General features: G+C 50.4%; 2 protein-coding genes across 2 annotated transcripts in view; one reads left to right on the forward strand and one right to left on the reverse strand.

Annotated features, from left to right (window-relative positions):
* The window catches only part of adamtsl5 (ADAMTS like 5), a 27,961-nt gene extending 13,188 nt beyond the window's left edge, over positions 1 to 14,773 (forward strand). The window contains exons 6-13 of the mRNA XM_079736913.1: positions 179 to 306; positions 3,731 to 3,854; positions 6,101 to 6,187; positions 7,296 to 7,459; positions 8,055 to 8,268; positions 10,356 to 10,499; positions 11,011 to 11,082; positions 11,956 to 14,773. Of these exons, the coding sequence (XP_079593039.1) occupies positions 179 to 306; positions 3,731 to 3,854; positions 6,101 to 6,187; positions 7,296 to 7,459; positions 8,055 to 8,268; positions 10,356 to 10,499; positions 11,011 to 11,082; positions 11,956 to 12,290 (1,268 nt within the window). The 3' untranslated portion in view covers positions 12,291 to 14,773. The remainder of the gene's footprint in view (positions 1 to 178; positions 307 to 3,730; positions 3,855 to 6,100; positions 6,188 to 7,295; positions 7,460 to 8,054; positions 8,269 to 10,355; positions 10,500 to 11,010; positions 11,083 to 11,955) is intronic.
* Positions 14,774 to 15,755: 982 nt separating this feature from the next.
* The window catches only part of serinc4 (serine incorporator 4), a gene marked incomplete at both ends in the record, with an annotated part of 14,841 nt that continues 10,128 nt past the window's right edge, over positions 15,756 to 20,468 (reverse strand). Inside the window, 4 exons of the mRNA XM_079737210.1 lie at positions 15,756 to 15,963; positions 16,805 to 16,955; positions 17,250 to 17,362; positions 17,634 to 17,760. Of these exons, the coding sequence (XP_079593336.1) occupies positions 15,756 to 15,963; positions 16,805 to 16,955; positions 17,250 to 17,362; positions 17,634 to 17,760 (599 nt within the window). The remainder of the gene's footprint in view (positions 15,964 to 16,804; positions 16,956 to 17,249; positions 17,363 to 17,633; positions 17,761 to 20,468) is intronic.

Genomic DNA, 20,468 nt, shown 5'->3' on the forward strand with positions numbered 1-20,468 from the left:
CACCTGCTCGCTCCCTTCCCCGCCAAGACATCTGCTAGTCTTTACCCCCTCCCCTCCCTCCGCCACCGACAACACCGCTTCGTTTTTCATAACTCCGTCTCCCCTCGGCGGCCTCTGACCCCTATCCCTCCCCCACCTGCCTCATATTGACCCAGGTCACCCCTTCTCCCCGCTGCAGGGTCCAACCCGTGTGAGCTGAGCTGCCTTGCCCATGGGCACAACTTCTACTTCAACTTCGGCCGCGTGTTGGACGGAACTTCCTGTAGCAAGGAGCCGGGGGCCGTGTGCGTCAACGGACGATGCTTGGTGGGTGACACATGATGTTGTGTGTGCGTTCGTGTTTGTGTGTGTGTGTGTGTGTGTGTGCGTGTGCGTGTGCGTCTGTGTGGACGTGTGTGTGGAGGTGTGTGTGGACGTGTTTCTGTGTGTGTGTGGATGGACGATGCTTGGTGGGTGTGCTTGTGTGTTTGTATGTGTGTGCGTGTGTGTGTGTGTGTGTTCGGTGTGGGTGTACGTTAACGTGTACGTGTGTGTACGTTTGTGTGTGTGTGGGTGTGTGTGTGTGTGTTCGACGTGTGTATGTGTGTTCGGTGTGTTTGTGTGTGTCTGTAATTTATGCATCTATTTAAGTAGGCTTATTATCATTTATTCCAATAAGCGGTTGGGAGGATAGGAGCAGGTGCTTCCATGCTCCCATTGTCAAGTTAAACCACAACGCCACAGGAAGAGCTACACCAGACTCAAACCGGCGCAATTACTGCTTCTGATTGGCTCAAATCGCTGCCAGGTGACGGTGACATGCTAACTCTCCTCATTTGACGCTAATTTGAACCAATGAGAACAACAGTCGCAGTAATCGGTGTCCCGGCAACGATGTGGCCCTTAAGGTCCCTTGTGGGTTGAGTTTAGAGTTTGTTTACTTCAGAACGGGCAAAAAACTTGGTGGTCTTCACCGGCTGAAACGGCCAGATGTTTCATGTCCAGATGTGTGTGTGTGTGTGTGTATGCACGTGTTTGTGTGTGTGTGTGTGTGTGTGTGTGTGTCTGTATGCACGTGTTTGTGTGTGTGTGTGTGTGTGTGTGTGTGTGTGTGTGCACCTGTGCGTGTGTGGATGCGGACGTATGTGGTTGTGCTCTGCGTGCTCGCTAGTATGATTTAACCGCATCAGAATTCGAGGACTAATACCAAAATCAAACGACGATGCACGCTCACTAAACCCAGAGCCATATTCTGCCGTGGCTCCACAGCCTCTCTCTCTCTCCCTGGACTCTCTCTCTGTCTCTGGGCTTCCTCTCGCCTCTCTCCTCTGTGTGGGTGAACGGCGGTCAGCGACTGGTGGTAAGTGATGTTGACCGCTCTGACCGGGGCCCCGGGAGGGGGGGGGGGGGGGGGAGCTCCGTGTTGGGCCCCAGAACCAGAGTGCACTCATCAGCCTTCAGCGGGCATTACGGCACTCTGCCCACCCCGCCACTGGGGCACAACACCATTCCTCCCCCCCCTCCCCCGGCCCACCCCTACCCCACACAATCCGGCCGGCGCTTTAATCCGTCTCACCCCTCTCTCACCTTTCTTGGCTCTCGTCACACTTTTCTCATGTTGCTTTCTTTTGTCTCACGTCCCCGTTAACCGGGTCGCGTTCCGATTGGATCCCTCCTCTTGAGTTGGAGCGGACCAGACCAGGAGATCTTCTGATGCGCTCATGACTTTTAGATAACTTAAAGTTTAGCTTATTAACTTAGGGAGGACAAGTTATACATTATCCGTGATGCCCACGGCAGCGTTTCGCAGTCTGCCAGCTCTTTCCCAAAACAAACCCTGCCCTGATGACCTGCTGAGGTAGGAAGTTAGGGTAGGCAGAGTCAGGTGAGCGACCCAATCCGTGCCCGCGTCACCGGCCACGCCCCCCGTGACGGAGACAGAAGGGCCTCAACCCAATCACCCCATGCAACATAAAGCAGAACAACACAATACAGTAAGAACAACACAATACATCAAAAGAGGCAGGTCAAGGGCCCCAACAAGTGTGATTGAGCTCCCACGCGTACCGTAGATCTCGGAGGTGGATTCATGGCTTCATGTGTGTGGTGGGGCCGGCACGGCTGGCTGTATACACGTGGATCTACGGGCTGGGACCAGCAGAAACGTGTCCACCGCGTCGGCCCAGAGGTTGGAGGAGATGGGGACAGAGACAGGAAGCAGATGCAGCTCACAGCTGCTCCCAGGGCCTGCGTTTGGCCCTCAGGGGCCGATGGAAGAGAGCAGAAATCAGCCTGCTCAGCGCGCTCGAACGATGAGCTGATGGAAATACGGATGTTTGCGTGTGTGTGTGTGTGTGTGTGTGTGTGGTTGTGTGTGTGGATGTGTTTGAGGGTGTGTGTGTTTTGTGTTGCTGTGTGTGTGCGGTGTGTGTGTGTGTGTGTTTTTGTTTGTGTTTGAGTGAGTGTCTGTGTGCGTGTGTGGTGTTTTTTTTTGTGTGTGCTTTAGCTTTGTGTTTGTGTGCGTCTGTGTGTCTCTGCGGTGCGTTTGTGTGTGTGCAGAGTGTGTGTGCTGTGTGTTTGTGTGTGTGTGCGGTGTGTTTGAGTGAGTGTCTGTGTGCGTGTGTGGTTTGTTTTTCTGTGTGTGCTTTAGCTTTGGGTTTGTGTGTGTCTCTGCGGTGCGTTTGTGTGTGTGCGAGTGTGTGTGCAGAGTGTTTGTGCGTGTGTTATTGTTTGTGTGTGAGTGTGTGTGGGAACAGTTACTGTTTGCGCGTCAGTGCCAATGCTGACAGGACACCTTCCCCTCGGCCCTGCCCGCTCCCCTAGGGGCCACTTAGGCTTTTGGCCACCCTTTCACTGACAGTTAATATCCTGTTTTGAACACACACACACACACACACACACACACACACACACACACACACACACTCACAGACACACACACACAGGGCCCTTGTGTTCTTAAGAGGCGGGAGGGGTAAGGTGATTACAGGTTACCCAGACTGCTGGCTCCCTCGTCCTGACAAAGCCTCGTTGGTGATCAGGACGGATGGCAGGCGGCCATCAGGCCTGCCTGCTCCCCCCTCCCCCTCCACGGCCCCTCTTGACTCACTGTGTCCACACCTGGGCCCCTTGGGGCCCTGGCCACAGCCAGAGGAGCAGGAGCATGGATGGAGCCCGCCCTCCATCACCACAATGGATGGCTGGGTGGCCCCTGTGTGGCTGATTCATAGCGGCCCCTCAGGCCCCCAGACGTTTCGGCTGCGTACTCTCGGCATGTGCTTCTGTGGGGTCTGACGACCACGTGAGATGTTGTTGTGTCTCGGTCTTAGTGTTGCCCCTTAATTATATCTTAAGGGCAGCTTGGGATGGTTGCACTTCAGAGAGAGGTCGCCCTGTACCCCGTTGAGTGTGTTTATTAGTGGAAGGGTTAGCACTTACATGTGCACCGAGAGGCGCAGGGAAGCAGGGAAGACAAAACAGATGAGTGTGTGTGTGTGTGTGTGTGTGTGCGTGTGTGTGTGTGTGTGTGTGTGTGTGTGTGTGTGTGTGTGTGTGTGTGTGTGTGTGTGTGTGTGTGTGAAAACTGGACCAAGTACACTAGAGACAGTCTGACGCAAAACTCTTGAAAGTGTTTACGTTTTGGCCTTCATCGATCCTCATCTTTAATTGATGTGAATTATACATGTTTTAAATAATAAGTGTTTATGTGTGTCTGTGTGTGTGTGTGTGTGTGTGTGTGTGTGTCCTACAGATGCCCGGCTGTGACTTCATCCTGGGGTCCGACCAGCAGGAGGATGCCTGCATGGTGTGCGGGGGCCACAACAGCTCCTGTCTGCACCACAAGAGTGTGTACCAGAGCACTGGCCAGGAGGCAGGTGGGTACCACACACACACCGACGCGCACGCACTCACACACGCGCACAAACCCACACACAAACATGCATGCAGACGCACTCATGCGCACACATACAGTAGACTCACGCGTACACATACGGTCACACACACACACACACACACGCCACCACATAGACTCACGCGTACACAGACAGACAGACACACACACACACACACACCCAAACACATATACACTCACATGCTCGCACACACGCACACGCACACACACACACGTACACACACACATACACACAAACACGCACACACGTGCACGTACACACACACTCACACACTTACACTCACTTACCCACACACACACACACTCACTTACACACACACACACACACACACACACACATGCGCACACAGATACACATACCTTATGTATGTGTTATGCTTTAGTGAATAACAGAACTATATCTGCTTCTGCACAGTTACAGACGTGTCCTAACTTAGCAATCATCCACCGTTGACCTTTGCTAAGTGTTTTCCTTTCATTTAGTTCCCCCCCCCCCCGTACCCCCCCCTAAACGGTTATTAAGTTCGGATAAAATAGACGTGAACCGTGACGACTGCCTTGCACAACAAGAGTGCTGGCGGCGGTCCAAGCAAAGCTCTGGTGGCGCGCAGCGGGACCTTGGCAGATGGAAGCATTTTGTCTTGTTTTCAGTCTGACAGCATAATTGTGAAGTGGGGGGGGGGGGGGAGAGACGAGGGGGAGAGCAGGCAAGGCCACCATGTTGACACCGCGCCAGGGAAACGCTCTCTACTTATAAGCTGCTCCCAGGCGTGATTGACAGCACAGGCTTCCCACGCGCACGTGACGTCACATCCACGCACACGCACACGCGGTGCACGGTGACGGTTGTGTGCAAACACAGGAGTGGTCAAAGGACCCTGTGCGTCTTTGTGTTTTGGAATTCCCACTTTGAACAAGCGCGGTAGACGCAACACATCACAAACACACACACACACACACCCACAACGGCAGCTCGTCTGCGTCACCCATCGGCATGTCTCCGCCGAGTGAGTCCGTCTGGCCGGTCGCGTACTCCCAGGCCATGCTGGCTGTTCTGGAGCCGTGCTGACAGACGCACTGAGCGAAGAGCTGGCCTGACCCATAACAAGAGACTTTGTTTGGGTTTGGTTGTATTCTATTTTATTTGCCGGATTCCTTTCCTCCCGCTGCGGTATTAGGGTTAGTGCCTTTTGACCGGGAGGCTAGGCGCCTCTCGCTGGAAGGTCAACACCCCCAGCCTCCCTGTGGTCGAACCCGCTTTCGCTGTCGACGTCCAAACCTCGGTTTGGACAACCCCGTGCCCCTCCACTCCCTCGGTTGCTTTCACTCCTGCGCGGCAGGGAGGGGGGGATCATAGTGTCCAGTGTTTGACTTGATTTGTGTTTTGTGGGCTGAATTATCGCCTCGGATCGAGCGCGTCTGCCCGGGTTTCTCTCGTTCAGAGGTTAACGCAGTTCACTGCACCTCTTTATTTGTGTCGTGATGTTAGTATATGGTGTGCGAAAGGCCAGTTATGTATAATATGAATCAAATTTATAGAAATGCATGAGCCAGTGCTGGAATATTCCGGTCAGGTTCACTGGCAGCGAGTCACAGCAGCACAGCAGGAGCTGAACCTTGAGTAAGTTATTTACATATTAGCCAACATGTGCGTACTACTGCAAACAAAAGGCCTTTCCCATTCTGCTCTGTTAAAGGTGTGTAGAGTTAAGTACCACTCAGTACTATAGTACGAAAAAACCACAGCACTGTAATCCAAAATGAATAACCAACACAAGAAGTAAGGTTGTGGATCGCACAGCTTATACCAAGCACCGAAACCCTTGAAAAGAGCGTCCAATGTGGGCATTCCTGGCGACGGGGAATAAAAGGGGAATGGCCGTCTTTGTGTGTGTGTGTTAATGTCCAAGGCCCCCCCGATGCCCTCCAGAGTTCAGCTCAAGAACCTTCTCTAAGGATTCCCTCGCCCGAAGAGTTTCCCTTTGTGTCCTACTGATATATACCGCGCTCAGAAGATGTAAGGCGCCTATTGTCGACAAGCTTGATTTCCGCTGGGCTCTCTTTGTCAAATATCCCGTGAAGTTTACCGAGCGGAAGGAGAAAGGGAGAGATTCCTGCCGTTGCGAAAACACAAAGTTGGCAACCGTGTGCGGTTTCATTAAAAGCGAAGAAGGTCCATTTTGTGAATGAGTGTTTCTGTTGACCAAGGGGGCGCACTGGGATACAACGAAGTGGCCATGATACCAGCCGGGGCCACGCACATCAGAGTGACCGACAACAGCAGGAACTATCTGGGTAACCACGCCGCCCCCTCGCGCACACACACACACACAGACACGCACGTACGCACGCACATACAAACACACACAGACACACAGACACACAAACACACAGACACACACACGGGCACACACACACACACACACAGGCTCATGCACAAGCACATACACACACACACACACTCTCTCACCCAGACACACAGAGACACACAGACACACACACACACACACACCCTCTGAGCCTCCTACTGGATCCCCTCTCCTCAGCCTGTCTCTCTGTGTTCCTTCATAGCGGGCTCATCTTTGTAGATACAAGAGGCGCCACTGTACAATTTGTCTTCTGATAGCCAGCTGCTCTCTGGGCAAACTGTAGCCTCCTCAAACAACACTGTCACCCACCGCCTCTGTTCTCCCCAGTCCTCCCCGGACCAGAGTTAGTGGGCCCTTGAAACAGAACACGCTGTGATCCGGGACATGGGAAACTCTGAGCGCCGGGGATTAGACCGGTGAAAGTATTTTCCCTTCCCATGTCATGGAAAATCTCATCCCTCCTCAGCCCCACTGGCCAAATATTGGAGGGCAAACTGGGCACGCGTTGAGTCAGTTGTTTAATCCGGTTACGTTTGGGCAATTATTAGTAATGCTATTGTCGGAACATTAAACTAGAGCTGCACTTCATAACCTGTATCCCCTTCCCCCTGCATCCTTTCCATCCTTCTACCATACCTTTTTTTCTGTCCTTCCCCCCTTTCTTCCTTTTTCCCTTCCTTCCTTTTTCCTTCCTTCTTTCCTTCCTCCCTTCCCTCCCTCCTCTCCTCCTTCCCTCCCCCCTTCCTCCCATCCTCCCCCCCTCCCTCCCTCCCTTCCTCCCCTCCCCCCTCTCTCCCCTCCTCCTCCATCCTTCCTCCCATCCTCCCCCCCCTCCCTCCCTTCCTCCCCTCTCCTCCCCCCTCTCTCCCCTCCTCCTCCATCCTCCCTCCCTCCCTCCCTTCCTCCCTTCCCCTCCCCCCTCTCTCCCCTCCTCCTCCATCCTCCCTCCCTCCTCCCCTCCCTCCCTCCCTCCCTTCCTCCCCTCCCCCCTCTCTCCCCTCCTCCTCCATCCTCCCTCCCTCCTCCCCCCTTAGCTCTCCAGAACGGCCACTCCCAGTTTGTGATCAATGGCCACTGGAAGATCAGCGTGCCGGGGGAGTACAGCGTGGCCGGCACCAAGCTGCTCTACCGCCGCTCCGCCGACACCTGGGAGAGCTTCGAGGTGTCGGGGCCAACCCACGAGGACCTGCACGTCATGGTCAGCGCATCGCCGCGGCAACACCGAAACAGACACACCGAGAGCTAATCCTCAGCACTTGACACATGGTCCCCAGCACAGTGTCACGCCAAATTACCTCCGTCCAATCAGGAGGATGCTTTGGATTCCCATGGGCGCTAGTCGTTACGACAAGGCCGGTCGTCGGGTTGGCTTGTTGTCCAACATGCTGCGTATTATGGTCTGCCCGAGCTTGGCCTTCGATAAGATGCATGTCATTACTTATTCATGGTTTACTTTAATCGTTTCCACATCTGTGTGTGTGTGTGTGTGTGTGTGTGCGTGTGTGCGTGCGCGTGTGTGTGTGTGGTGTGTGTGTGTGTGTACGCGTGTGTGTGTGTGTGTGTGTGTGCGTGTGCGTGTGTGTGCACGTGCATGTGCGTGCGTGCGCGTGTGCATGCGTGTTTGCGTGCGTGCGTGTGTGTGGTGTGTGTGTGTGTGTGTACGCATGCGTGTGTGCGCGTGTATGTGTACGCGTGTGTGTGGTGTGTGTGTGTGTGTGCGTGCGTGCGCGTGTATGTGTACGCGTGTGTGTGTGTGCGTGTGTGTGTGCGTGTGCGTGCTTGTCTGTCCACAGGTGCTGGCGACAGACAGTAACCCGGGGATAGAGTACGAGTACTGGCTCCCGCCGGACCGCTACGACCTCTACCACGGTCGGGGCCCCCTGCGTCGGCCCCCCCATGCCAGATACCGGCCCTGGGGGCAGCCCCCCTCCATCCCCACCACCACCACCACCACCTCCACCGCCACAGCCCGCCGGCCACCGCCCGTCTCCATCAGACCAAAATGGGGTAGGTCTCGGCCCAGCAATCACTTAGGGCGGCATATGGCTCAGAAGGTTGCGAGTTCGATCCCCGGCTCCTCCTGGCCCAGAGTGTCGAGGTGTCCCTGAGCGAGACGCCTCGCCCTGACTGCTCCCGAAGAGCCGGCTTGTCACCTTGCGCAGCTGACGCCGCCGTCGGTGTGTGAAGGAGTGTATGAAGGGGTGAATTTTAGGCAATATTGTAAGGCCCTTTGGGGGCCACTGGTTAGAAAAGCGCTGTATAAAGGCAGTCCGTTTACCATTTAGTTATCTTGAGCTGTTTTCTTTTTCTTTTTAGGGGGTGTCTGTTTCTTTGTTTGGGTCGGAGGTTTATGTTATCCTTAAAGGAAGCAGTGCCATTATAAACAAGGGTTAACAGGCTGATGACAGTTATAGTTTCCTGTTTTGCTCTGCGGCCTAAACGTTGACTCTCTTTACAAGGCCGTTGCTAGCATTGGTGGGTCCTCAAGACCACATATCTTACTGCTGTTAGCGCTTCCGAGACCCGACAGCGACAGGCTGTTTATCCAGCTCCTCTCATTTGTCTGAACGAAGCTTTAAACCCACAACCTGTTCACGGTTTGTGTAGATCCGAGCAGCATGTAGCCTGTCACTAGCTGTGGGACCATGGCCAAATAAGGAGTTACATTCTGTTAGGAAAGTTCTAGGGTACCGTGAGGGGTTGTTGGGGGGGGGGGGGTTTCCATGGAAGTCACTTTAAATCTATTTTTATCTGTTAGGCTTGTGGCCGGGCAAATAGATTACCGGGGCTCGCATAGTAAACAGAACGTAATGACTGTGTTCCTGTATGTCCACCAACTGTGTTATTCTGTTTTCGCCTAAAGTAATTACAAAGGGGTGCAGGGGGTTCCGTGTATAAGTAGGCTGCTGCTTTGTGCAAATAAAGCACAATAACCTTTGGCCTTAGTATATCCACTCTATAAACTCTATGGCATTAAAAGGTCAGTTGTATTGTTATGGACTAAAATAAAGTCCAAACGTTAGAAAATGTAGTTTGGTTCGTTTTTATTAGTCCATACCTTCTGGTGAAGGTGTATTTATTTTAAATTATACCCTCAGAAAAGGCCATTTAAGCTGCAAATTAAATAAACAGTTACAGTCTGTCTTTTCCTGTCTGTTCCTGTCTGTTGTTGAACTTGGGAGCCAACAGCAATTACATCGGGACACATTTTGGATATCAGCATTGTGGACTATGGTCTCAATTGAAACAGGATCTATCTGGCTCTGTTATCTGAACAAGGATATCCGATCAGAGCCTTGGCCTCCCACCTGGGGTTCTGATATCTTAATTCTTGGAACCTAGCAACAAAGCATGTTTGCAGCCTCGGTCAAGAGAAACCACGCTATGGGCTATACTTGTGGCCTGAGATGCCCGTGAAAGGGGTCAATTTGCAGCCTCTGTCAGCTATTTTTATTCAAAGGGACATCAATTGAATTGATTTTCCTTTATATTGAGATGAGATATTGAGATTACATTGAGATGAGTCACTGGGCTATTTTGAGAGCGCCGGGTGAGAGCAGGTTTTAACCTGTTGGGCAGAATCTCCTCTTAACAATGGGGCCAAGCTGTACGGATGGCATTCACACCTGGCTGAGATCCGACCGCAAACGTCAGCCAATCCACCCCAGGGGGCGGTCTGGCTGTTCCGCTACAATTTTGATGTGTTCTGCATGAATTACCCAGGGAATAATGTGTGTTTCCAACACATCCAGACACAGATTGCATATCGACGCCAGGAAATGACGAGACCACTAACACCCACGGTCATTCAAAGATCAAACTGACAAAAACGGAGGCTCGCGCAGTTTTGGATCCTGAATCTCTTCCTGATGTGTGTGTCCCCATAGACTGTGATCACAGTTAAAACATACCTAAAACATTAAAACATCACTGTTAAAACATACCTATTTAGTTCAGCATTCTCTTAATCTATATTATCTATTTATTTATCTGTAATATTATTTAGGATTGTTTTCATTGTATTGTTAAGCACCTTGTATTGCAATTTTGAATGAAAGGCGCTATGTTAATAAAGTTTGATTTGATTTGATAAGTTCACCCAGGGGGCAGACTGGCCAAGCCCAAACGCCCGACCTCGTCACACGACCGCCACCGGCCGAGCCACCACCAGCCCATCCTGCCTCGTCTAGAGAGGGAGGACAGCCACAGGAACCTCCTGCCTCACTCCCCTCCTGACAGTACGTTCCTCCAGCCTCACTCTCCTCCTGACAGTACGTTCCTCCTCACTCCCCTCCTGACAGTACGTTCCGCCTCACTCCCCTCCTGACAGTACGTTCCTCCTCACTCCCCTCCTGACAGTACGTTCCGCCTCACTCCCCTCCTGACAGTACGTTCCGCCTCACTCCCCTCCTGACAGTACGTTCCGCCTCACTCCCCTCCTGACAGTACGTCCTGTGTGTGTGAGTGTTTGTGTGTGTGTGTGTGTGTGTGTGTGTGTGTCTGTGTGTGTGCGTGTGTTTGCGTGCGCAAAAATCAATGTTGGCTGATATTAAACAAGATGTTCAATAAAGTAAGAATGTTTTAAATTAGCCAGAATTTGAATCAATGAAAGTGTCAGCAGGAAAGAGAACCTTTGTGGTTCGGTCCCATAAGGTTCTACTGTCCCTCACAACCTCGGTGGTCAAGCTCTCAGCCTCACACCAAAGGCTGCTGACACGAGCCTCACCTGTCCTCTTCTTTCCCCTGCAGGGTATTGTGGGAAGTGTAGGCGGGTCCGGGGTCGCGGGGAGCGCCAGAGGCAGTACTGCACGATGGACTTCGGTAAGTCTGAACCCCCGTCCGGTCAAATTATTCAGTTCAATTCAATTTAAACGTTATTTGTATAGCCCTCGATCACAGGTATAGCCTCAAAGGGCCTAACAGGCCATATATGTATGACACCCCCCCTGACCCTAGCCCCCCAGAGGGCAAGAAAACACTCCCTTAATAAGCAAGGAGGAAATCTAGAGAAGGAACGCAGAGTGGGGGATCCCGACTTTTCAGGAGGGTCAGGAGTGCAATGGGTGCATTACTGACTGGGCTGGGACAAAATAACAACACGGAATATATTGTCGCCCTTCATCGTGCGATACGAGAATCAATACACCGGCGCTAAATATCGATATAATAAGACAAAAAATATAATATAAATATAGTAAGACAGGAAATATTGCCTCAAAGGTCGATATTTCAATCAATCGAATAGGCGCTCTATCTGATTTCCCTGCTCCTCGAGGTGGGAACTAGTGAAATATAAGTCACTGAAAAAGTCAGGATGGACCATCAGTAAAGACCGAAATCCAGCACTGCAAAACAACCGAACATTTTAGAGGCAACACTGACCCACAGTTTCTACTCCAGAGCTGTTATTTCTCTAAATAATGCAGAATTAGAAATAATTGCATTATCATACCAATCTGACCTTTAAAATTGGCTGACATTTTTAAATACATACATTTGTTTTTGAATTCTTCAACATTCTATATATGTTTTTTTAAAAAATAACCCTTTTCTCATTTTGTTTTTGTTTTAAAAAAAAACCCACTTATTTTGAGAGCCTCTACCCCAACTTCATTACACTTTGTGCAATGACAATAAAGAGATTCTGATTCTGACCTCCCCCACATGGCCTCCCTGTCGCCCCCCCACCCCCAGTGTTCCGGGGCAAGGTGATGGGGAAGCTGTACCGCGGGGAGGAGACGCGCTATGACGTGCAGGTGCTGCACACCTACCGCAACCGCTATCGCCTGGAGCACCGCGAGTTCCTGTGGGTGTCCAACGTGTGCGACTGCCCCCACCTGGCGCCGGGCCGGCAGTACGTGCTGATGGTGCGGCGGCACGTCAACCACGAGCGCACGCTGGACCGCATCCTGCTGGAGGAGGGCAGCTACGCCACGCCGTACCGCCCCAGGGAGGACGCTCTGCTCCGGCCCCTGGAGGGAACCTGCAGCGAGGGGGGGGCCAAGAGGGCGGCCGAGCTCAGGGGATGAGGGAGAGACTGGGAGAGACTGAGAGAGATGGAGAGATACTGAGGGGGAGAGACTGGGAGAGGGAGAGAGAGAGAGACTGAGAGAGGGAGAGAGAGAGAGGGAGAGGGAGAGAGAGAGAGGGAGAGAGAGGGAGAGAGAGAGAGAGAGGGAGAGAGAGAGGGAGAGAGAGAGAGAGAGGGAGAGAGAGAGACTGAGAGAGGGAGAGAGAGAGGGAGAGAGAGGGAGAGGGAGAGAGAGGGAGACTTGAGAGAGAGAGAGACTGAGAGAGAGGATGAGGGAGAGCGAGAGACTGAGACGGAGAGAGACGGAGAGATACTGAGGGAGGGAGGGAGAGAGAGAGAGAGAGGGAGAGAGAGAGAGAGAGAGAGGGAGAGATAGACTGACTGACTGACTGAGAGAGAGAGAGAGAGAGAGAGAGAGAGAGGGAGACGGACTGACTGACTGAAAGAGAGAGAGAGGGAGACGGACTGAGAGAGAGGGAGACAGACTGGGAGAGAGAGAGACAGGGAGACGGACTGGTAGAGAGAGAGACAGGGAGACGGACTGGGAGAGAGAGAGAGACAGGGAGACGGACTGGTAGAGAGAGAGACGGACAGGGAGACGGACTGAGAGAGAGAGAGAGACAGGGAGACGGACTGAGAGAGAGGTATTCAATCATCGGATTGAATCCCTTCTACAAACCTTACCCCCAACCCGGTACTCTGAGCCTTGATGTCTCCTGAGGCTCCTTCACCTTCTCCTCTGACCTGGGATCTAAGAATGTAAGACAGTGGTTTTCAAAGACTATTGAGAAGCCCACCACTAGTACCCCTTCCCCTGCGAGGCCTGGACCAGGGTTGACCCAGGATGTGGACTCTCCTCCTCCTAAACATACCCTGGGTCTTTTCACCCGGGTTGCCCCTTGGCTTCTGCGGGAAAGCTGAGAGATGTCTGCCGCAGGATAAGAGTTCCAGTGACGAAACCTCACCGGTTACAAACGGCTGGGTTTCGGTTTCTTCCCAGATTAAGAAAAGCTCTGTTCTTTACAGCAGTGACTGTTCAAGCTTCTACAAGACAGAAAGGGAAACAAGACGTCAAGGTGAGCGAGGTTCATTCTGCTGAGGTGGATGATGAGATGTGACTGCAGGTCACCCAGAGTTGTAACTACTGGTGTGTTTCCAGAAACCGCAGCAGCAGACCGATGTCTACTGGTAAAGGCTGTAACCTGATATTCTCAGAGTACGATAATCTGGAGTGAATGGATCAAAGAAGGGAGACAAACCACCCCAACGCTCAACGTCTCAGAACACTGTCTCGTGTGGTGAAGACGAATACTAAACCAAAAGGACTCTGTGTTTATTTAAAAAAACGAAAATTGAACCACGCATAGCACTTTAAGTGGTCATTTATTGCCACAGTTAAGTAACTACCAAAGAGAAGGACTAAAATGGCCATTATGATATTTCTATTGATATGATATGCTGATGATATTAACTGCAATGTTTGCGTGCCTTCTCACACTTACTTTGTTGCTATAGCGAACCATATATTTCTACATAATGTATTTATGCATAAACGATAAGTTAAAAACTAACATTATACCCGTTTTGCTTATTAAGATATTTTCTTATATTGTATATATTGCGTTGCGTTTTTTCATTTAAAAAGGTACAGTGAATCAGGTCTGTTTTGAGATTCATATTTAGAATCGTTTTGTATGAAAGGAAAGTTATGAATATACAGTATTCGATATTAGTGTGTCACTAATGAGCTGCAAATGTATTTTTAATTGTTTTGTATTCTTCCAAATAGTCACAGACGATTTAAGCGCTGTGACTATGTATTTGACGTATCTTCTTTACTCTTACAAGCCCATGTTGTGCCAAAACTTTTGTGTTAACTGTAAGTCATACTGGCAAAACCAGTAGATGTCCACTAACCACTGAACTCCAGAGAGTACATTTATTTAACAGTATAAATGATTTTTAGAGGTCAAATGTGGTGTTATGTCTAATTCACCTATCAGCAACGTTGACTGTGAAAATAGGCAGCTCAAGATAAGTATATCTGAAAACCAGTGGTTTATGAGAAAAAAACAAATGCATTTAACAAAATTGGAATAAAACGTATTAACTGAATAAAACTACACACATTACAGACAATATCAATGTAAGAAGACCCAGCCTGAAAGTCCTGTTCATATAACTGTTTAAAGTCATCAAAGTTATTCAGATCATGTTGCTCCTCAGACACACACACACGCACGCACACACGCACGCACGCACCGGCACATGCACACGCACACACACAAAGAGGCTTCCCTTATTTCAGTTTGAATCACAAAACTGTCATATCTTACAAAATGACTGAAACTATTTCATACCAAGGCAAGACAAAAGCTTCTAACCTCAATATTCAGACATTTTCCTTCACACTTTGAACCCTTGATCTTCTCTGGTATAATGATAAATCATTTTAAACAAATTGTGAAAAACATTTAAAAAAAATGCAAATGTATGATTTTGACAGAAGCAATGTTCTTGTAAACAATAAAGTAACAGTAAATAACATTTCAGAAGAATCATTAGTATAAACATGGTGAGACTTTTTTAGATTATTTCTTTTGAGAAGCATTTTTATGCAGCAACTCTGCCAAATTGGAACATTTCGTGGAATTTTTGAGGAAAGACACACTTTGCAGTGCAATGATACATAAGGCATCTTTTCCGTGAGTTGGTGAAGTTAGTTTTATTTGGTTGCATGATGACCAGTTTTAAGCATCCAGTCAAGTGAAGTTATGTCGTCACGGTAACTCTGTTTTAGTTTGCTAAATGTGCGTTAGAATGTGACACAGGCACAGCTGGTAAAAATCGAATGCACCAGCAGTCTGTCAAATGAAGAAATGTATTTCTAAGATCATAGGTAGTTTGAAGTACTTTAAGCTCTGGACATTTTTAAATGTTAGAGTAAAGCCCTGCCCATTCTAGCCCTATCTTACGTTAACACATACACGCTGGTCAATTGTAATTTATTTGTCTACACATAAAGAAGAAAGCATTCTAAGTTAAACTAAGAACCACTCCATTGCGCCGCCTAGAACCCTAAACCCTTCACTACCTTATTACAAAGTGAGAGCTAATACATATATACATATATATATATATATATTTATATATAGTTAGATATCCCTTTGGCAAATTTGTGTGCGTTTCCACGGCCTTTTCCGCCTGTGCGGTTCCACGGAGCAGGTCTCAGGACAGCCGTACCAGAGTACCTTCTGTCTATTCGTCACGGCAACGATGTCACTGAGAGCGTGGTCCCCGATTGGTCGGCCCGGTCCGTCCACACGGCCGCGTCGGAGGGCTTCGGGGACGGGGGGTCCGTCAGGAGTCTGCACGTCTGTCCTGCTCTACGTCAGACCAGATCTGTTTTCCCCATCCTCTCCTCTCCTCTCCTTCCCTGCTTCCTCGCTTCCTCCGGCCCCCGTCAGACGCTGACAGCCACGTGCCGGGGGGAGGTAACGCGGCGCTTGATGCGCGAGCGCCGCGGCCGGTGGTCCGCCCGGCAGCGGCACAGCGGGCCCAGCAGCAGCCAGAGGTAGAGCGTCACGCACGCCCAGCACGACGACATCTTCACCCAGAAGGTGGACCAGCTGCCGTGGGTGAAGGTGGTCTCCAGCACGGCCGACTCATAGCTGCACGGGGGGGGGGGGGGGGGTGGGGGGGGGGTGGAGAGAGAGGGGGGGGGGGGGGAGAGAGTCAGAGAGAGACGGAGGCAGTCAGAGTAAGAGAGGGAGAGAGAGAGAGAGAGGGAGAGACAGGGGGAGTCAGAGAGAGAGAGAGAGAGTCAGAGAGGGGGAGAGTCAGAGAGGGGGAGAGAGAGAGAGGGGGAGTCAGAGAGGGAGAGAGAGACAGGGGGAGTCAGAGAGAGAGGGAGAGAGTCAGAGAGGGGGAGAGAGAGAGGGGGAGTCAGAGAGGGAGAGAGAGACAGGGGGAGTCAGAGAGAGAGGGAGAGAGTCAGAGAGGGAGAGAGAGAGAGAGGGGTAGAGAGAGAGAGAGGGAGAGAGACAGGGGGAGTCAGAGAGGGAGAGAGTCAGAGAGGGAGAGAGAGAGACAGGGAGTCAGAGAGGGAGAGGGAGAGAGAGGGAGACAGAGAGAGACAGGGGGAGTCAGAGAGGGAGAGGGAGAGAGAGGGAGACAGAGAGAGACAGGGGGAGTCAGAGAGGGAGAGGGAGAGAGAGGGAGACAGAGAGAGAGGGAGAGAGTCAGAGAGGGAGAGAGAGGGAGACAGAGAGAGACAGGGGGAGTCAGAGAGGGAGAGAGTCAGAGAGGGAGAGAGGGACGGGGGAGTCAGAGAGGGAGAGAGAGAGAGAGTCAGAGATGAAGAGAGAATGGAACGGAAACGCCGCCATGTTTGGTTCGGACGTCCTCACTCAACGGCTCTGGAGACGACGAGAACGTTTGGCGAAAGACAAACGAATTCAGGGGTCCCGGCCAGTGGTGATTGGCTGAACCGAACGCAAACAGTGACCCGACCTGAACCAGTTGGTGAGGGTCATCATGACGTAGAGCGAGGCCAGGAAGAAGACGAAGTGGAAGAAGAAGTAGCTGTAGGCCACGCGCTGGCTTTCGTTGTGGATCACCTGCTGACAGCCCTTGTGCTCGTCGTCAATCACCATCTCCTCCTCTGCGGAGAAACAAGGAGTCGTAGCAATCAAATCGGCGATAAGAGAATAGGAACGACAATAACCATGATTAAAGACTGGTACAGGCTCCCAGACTGCCAACAAGAAACCGCGAGTCCCTCCCCCTATTGGCTCGGTTTTATTGGCTTGAAGACCTTCTTTGTTTTTTACCTCTGAAGTTGTACCTCCCCTGTTAAATCAAGTTGTCGTTTGAAGTGCTGTGTTTACAGTAAACGTGGAGCCGGTGATAGCAGACTGATGGAGTGTTAACGGCCCTGCCGGGCCCTTTTCCTCACCTTCCTCCTCCTCTGGCCAGCAGAAGCAGCAGGTAGCTTTCTGGAACTCGTAGCGGTAAACTTTGATCATCCAGAATGGGCCGAACACCTCTGCCAAGTAGGACGCCTCATTACTGGTCAGAATATAAACACACAGTCAGGGGAAACCGTGGGGGGAAACGCTGGGATTCTCTTAGAGAGAGAAAAACGTTTTTATAATCGTTGGAATGTGTGTTTGTTGCAAATATGCAATTCCGAAAAAGACTCTGCTTCCTTTTTTCTCGCACACGTTTACCGAAATGATTATTTTCCTCGGACAAACCGACACACAGTTGCCTTTGAGATCAGGCAGCAGCGATTGGCTGTTGAATACAAACATTCAGATCGAAATAACTTTATACGTACCACGCAAACAGCACACAGCAGTACATGATGGCGGCCCCGATGATGGCCACGGCGTTGCCTTCCTTCTGGATCCCCTCCTGGCCCACGTTGGGGTAACACACCGTCATGTTCTTCCCCTGGTACACCACTAGAAAAGACACAGGCACAGAGAAACACACGACATCTTAGTTAAGTCCTACTGATATAAATGACATAAATACACACTGCAATGACGTTGTTTTTGTTCAAACCCCCCCTCCTACGCACTTTTTGTAGGTAATTGTATTGTGTGGCGTCTTATCCTTGCTATCTTTGTTGTATGCGGGGAATGGGTTAACCTAACAAATATCGGTGCTTGGTTCTCTGAACATCCTTACTGTACCGACAGCGATATATATTGTCTTCCTTCTTCTTACAAATGTATTTCTTACAAATGATCCAAAGTCCCTTTGGATAAAAGTGTCTGCTAGATGGCCTGAATGTAAATGTAAATGTATTGCCCAATGCAGCCCAGACTTCTCAGAGGGATGTCGTTTGGTGAGCCTGGCCTCATTTCCTCAGAGATGCTGTTCTTCCTCGTTAAAAGTGGGGCCCCTCGGTTATAGTGTCCTTCATAGGGGCCGTCCCCTGCTCTCGCACAGCCTTCAGCCAGTCTCTGGGGGCAACAGCGCTCTCACCGAAACATGTACTGTATGCTTGTAAAGGCACACAAACACACACAAGCGCACACAGACTCAGACAGGCACAGACACATATGCACACACATGCACACAAACACACACATAGACGTACACAAATAGACACACGCACACACACACAACACACAGACATGCACCATATATTAAGACTAACACAAACACACAAACACACACACACTAATAAATGTCAATTTTCATCGTCTTTTCAGCTGTCCAAATGGGTTCCACAAGGTTGAATTGTGTTCGTTTATTGTGGAGAAAATGGAACCCCGGAGTTCAGTTAAAACAAGCAAATGGCAGCCCTCAGATCCTGCTGCTACTTACCCATACACATGTGTGCACAGGCGTGCACATGTATGCACTTGTGGCACATGCACATACACAACCACACACACACACACACACACACACACAGACACACACACACACACACACACACACACACACACACACACACACACACGCAGTGACACAGGTCAGGAGTCATTTCAGTGGGAAACATGTGCTGCTCCTTGAGATGCATGTTTTAACTCTGGCCCCAGACTAATTCCTCCTTAAATAACACTGTGATTATTGTGTGTGTGTGTGTGTGTGTGTGTGTGTGTGTGTGTGTGTGTGTGTGTGTGTGTGTGTGTGTGTGCGGTTGTGTGTTTGTGTATTTGCACGCCAGAGGTTATGGAGAACAGAGACGCCTTCGGGATAAAGCAGCCAAACAAGGTCTGACAGGATGACAGGAGTGTAATGAGAATTGATCACATACACACAAACGCACGCACACCCCCACAAACACACACACCCACACCCACACACACACACACACACACACACACACACACACACACTTCATAGCTATTTTAAATTGAGACAGTTATTGTGCGTGTGTGTGTGTGTGTCTGTGTGTAAGTCTAGGTGTGTGCAGTAAGTGAGACCTGAGGCAGCACAAGCAGGACGTTGCAGCAACTTGTTGCAGAGATATGCACTCAGCCTGCTATAAAACATATCTTACACACACACACACACACACAAACACACACCTTGAAGGAATATATATATATATATATATATATATATATATATATATATATTCTTCAATTTATTATCATCCCACCATCTCTTGACACCACTCTGATCAAGTTATTTCCTCATGTAACAACATATAACAACAATATGGTTGATATGTAACATGATTCAGGGATTAAAACCTCCGGCACCACCGTGGCACAATGCCTCTTACAATAATCGGACAGAAAATTTGTTTCCATGTTATAAAGTTACATGAGGGAAATATCCTGTTTCCTCCAGCCTCGGGGCAAGCCCTGACTCTCACACCTACACAACAGTGATGTTCAGAGACTCCCCCCCCCCCCCCCCATCACAATGGTGAACTTGAAGGAACACCCCCAGAAACCGCCAGAGGCGTGGAGACAGCCTGGAAGACGCGTGTCTTTGTGCGTGCATGTGTACGTGCACGTGTGTGCGTGCGTGCATGTGCCTGTTTATGTTTGTCTGCCTGTGTGTGTGTATGTTTAGACGGCACGTGGGTGTGTGTGCATGTATCCAGTGTGCCTGTGTGTGTGTGTCTATTTGTGCGCGTGTGTGTGTCTGTTTATGATCGTGTGTGTGCCTGTGTGTGGGTATGTGTCGGTGTACATGTGGGTGTGTGTGTGTGTGTGTGTTTGTGCGTGTGTCTGTTTGTGCGTGTGTCTGTTTGTGCGTGTGTGTGTGCCTGTTTATGCGCATATGTGTGTGCGCATGTCCGGTTTGCGTATATGTATGTGTGTGGACACGGTGATGTGTAAGCTAATAGCGACGGCGGGATGCGTTATTATGTTGTTGACAGTCTCCGTCCCTGGCACCCTGCCACGGCCGCCCCACCCTGCGTGTCAGAGCCCATGGCAGCGCTGGAGTCAGCTCCGTGTGGGGCAGCTTGGTGGCTCAGCATGCTAGGATACACACCTTGTAGCGACCCAGGTTCGAGTCCCGCCTGGCGTCCTACACTACATGTCGTTCCCTATCTGCTCTCTTGTTTCAGCGCCACGACCATAAAGGCACACAAATGTCCATATAAATATATAAATATATATATATATATATATGATTATATGGGCGGCATGTGACTCAGGAGGTAGAGTGGGTTGGCTGAGAACCAGAATCTTGC

The sequence above is a fragment of the Pollachius pollachius genome (genome assembly GCF_949987615.1).
Source record: "Pollachius pollachius genome assembly, chromosome: 5".
Classification (NCBI taxonomy): Eukaryota; Metazoa; Chordata; class Actinopteri; order Gadiformes; family Gadidae; genus Pollachius; species Pollachius pollachius.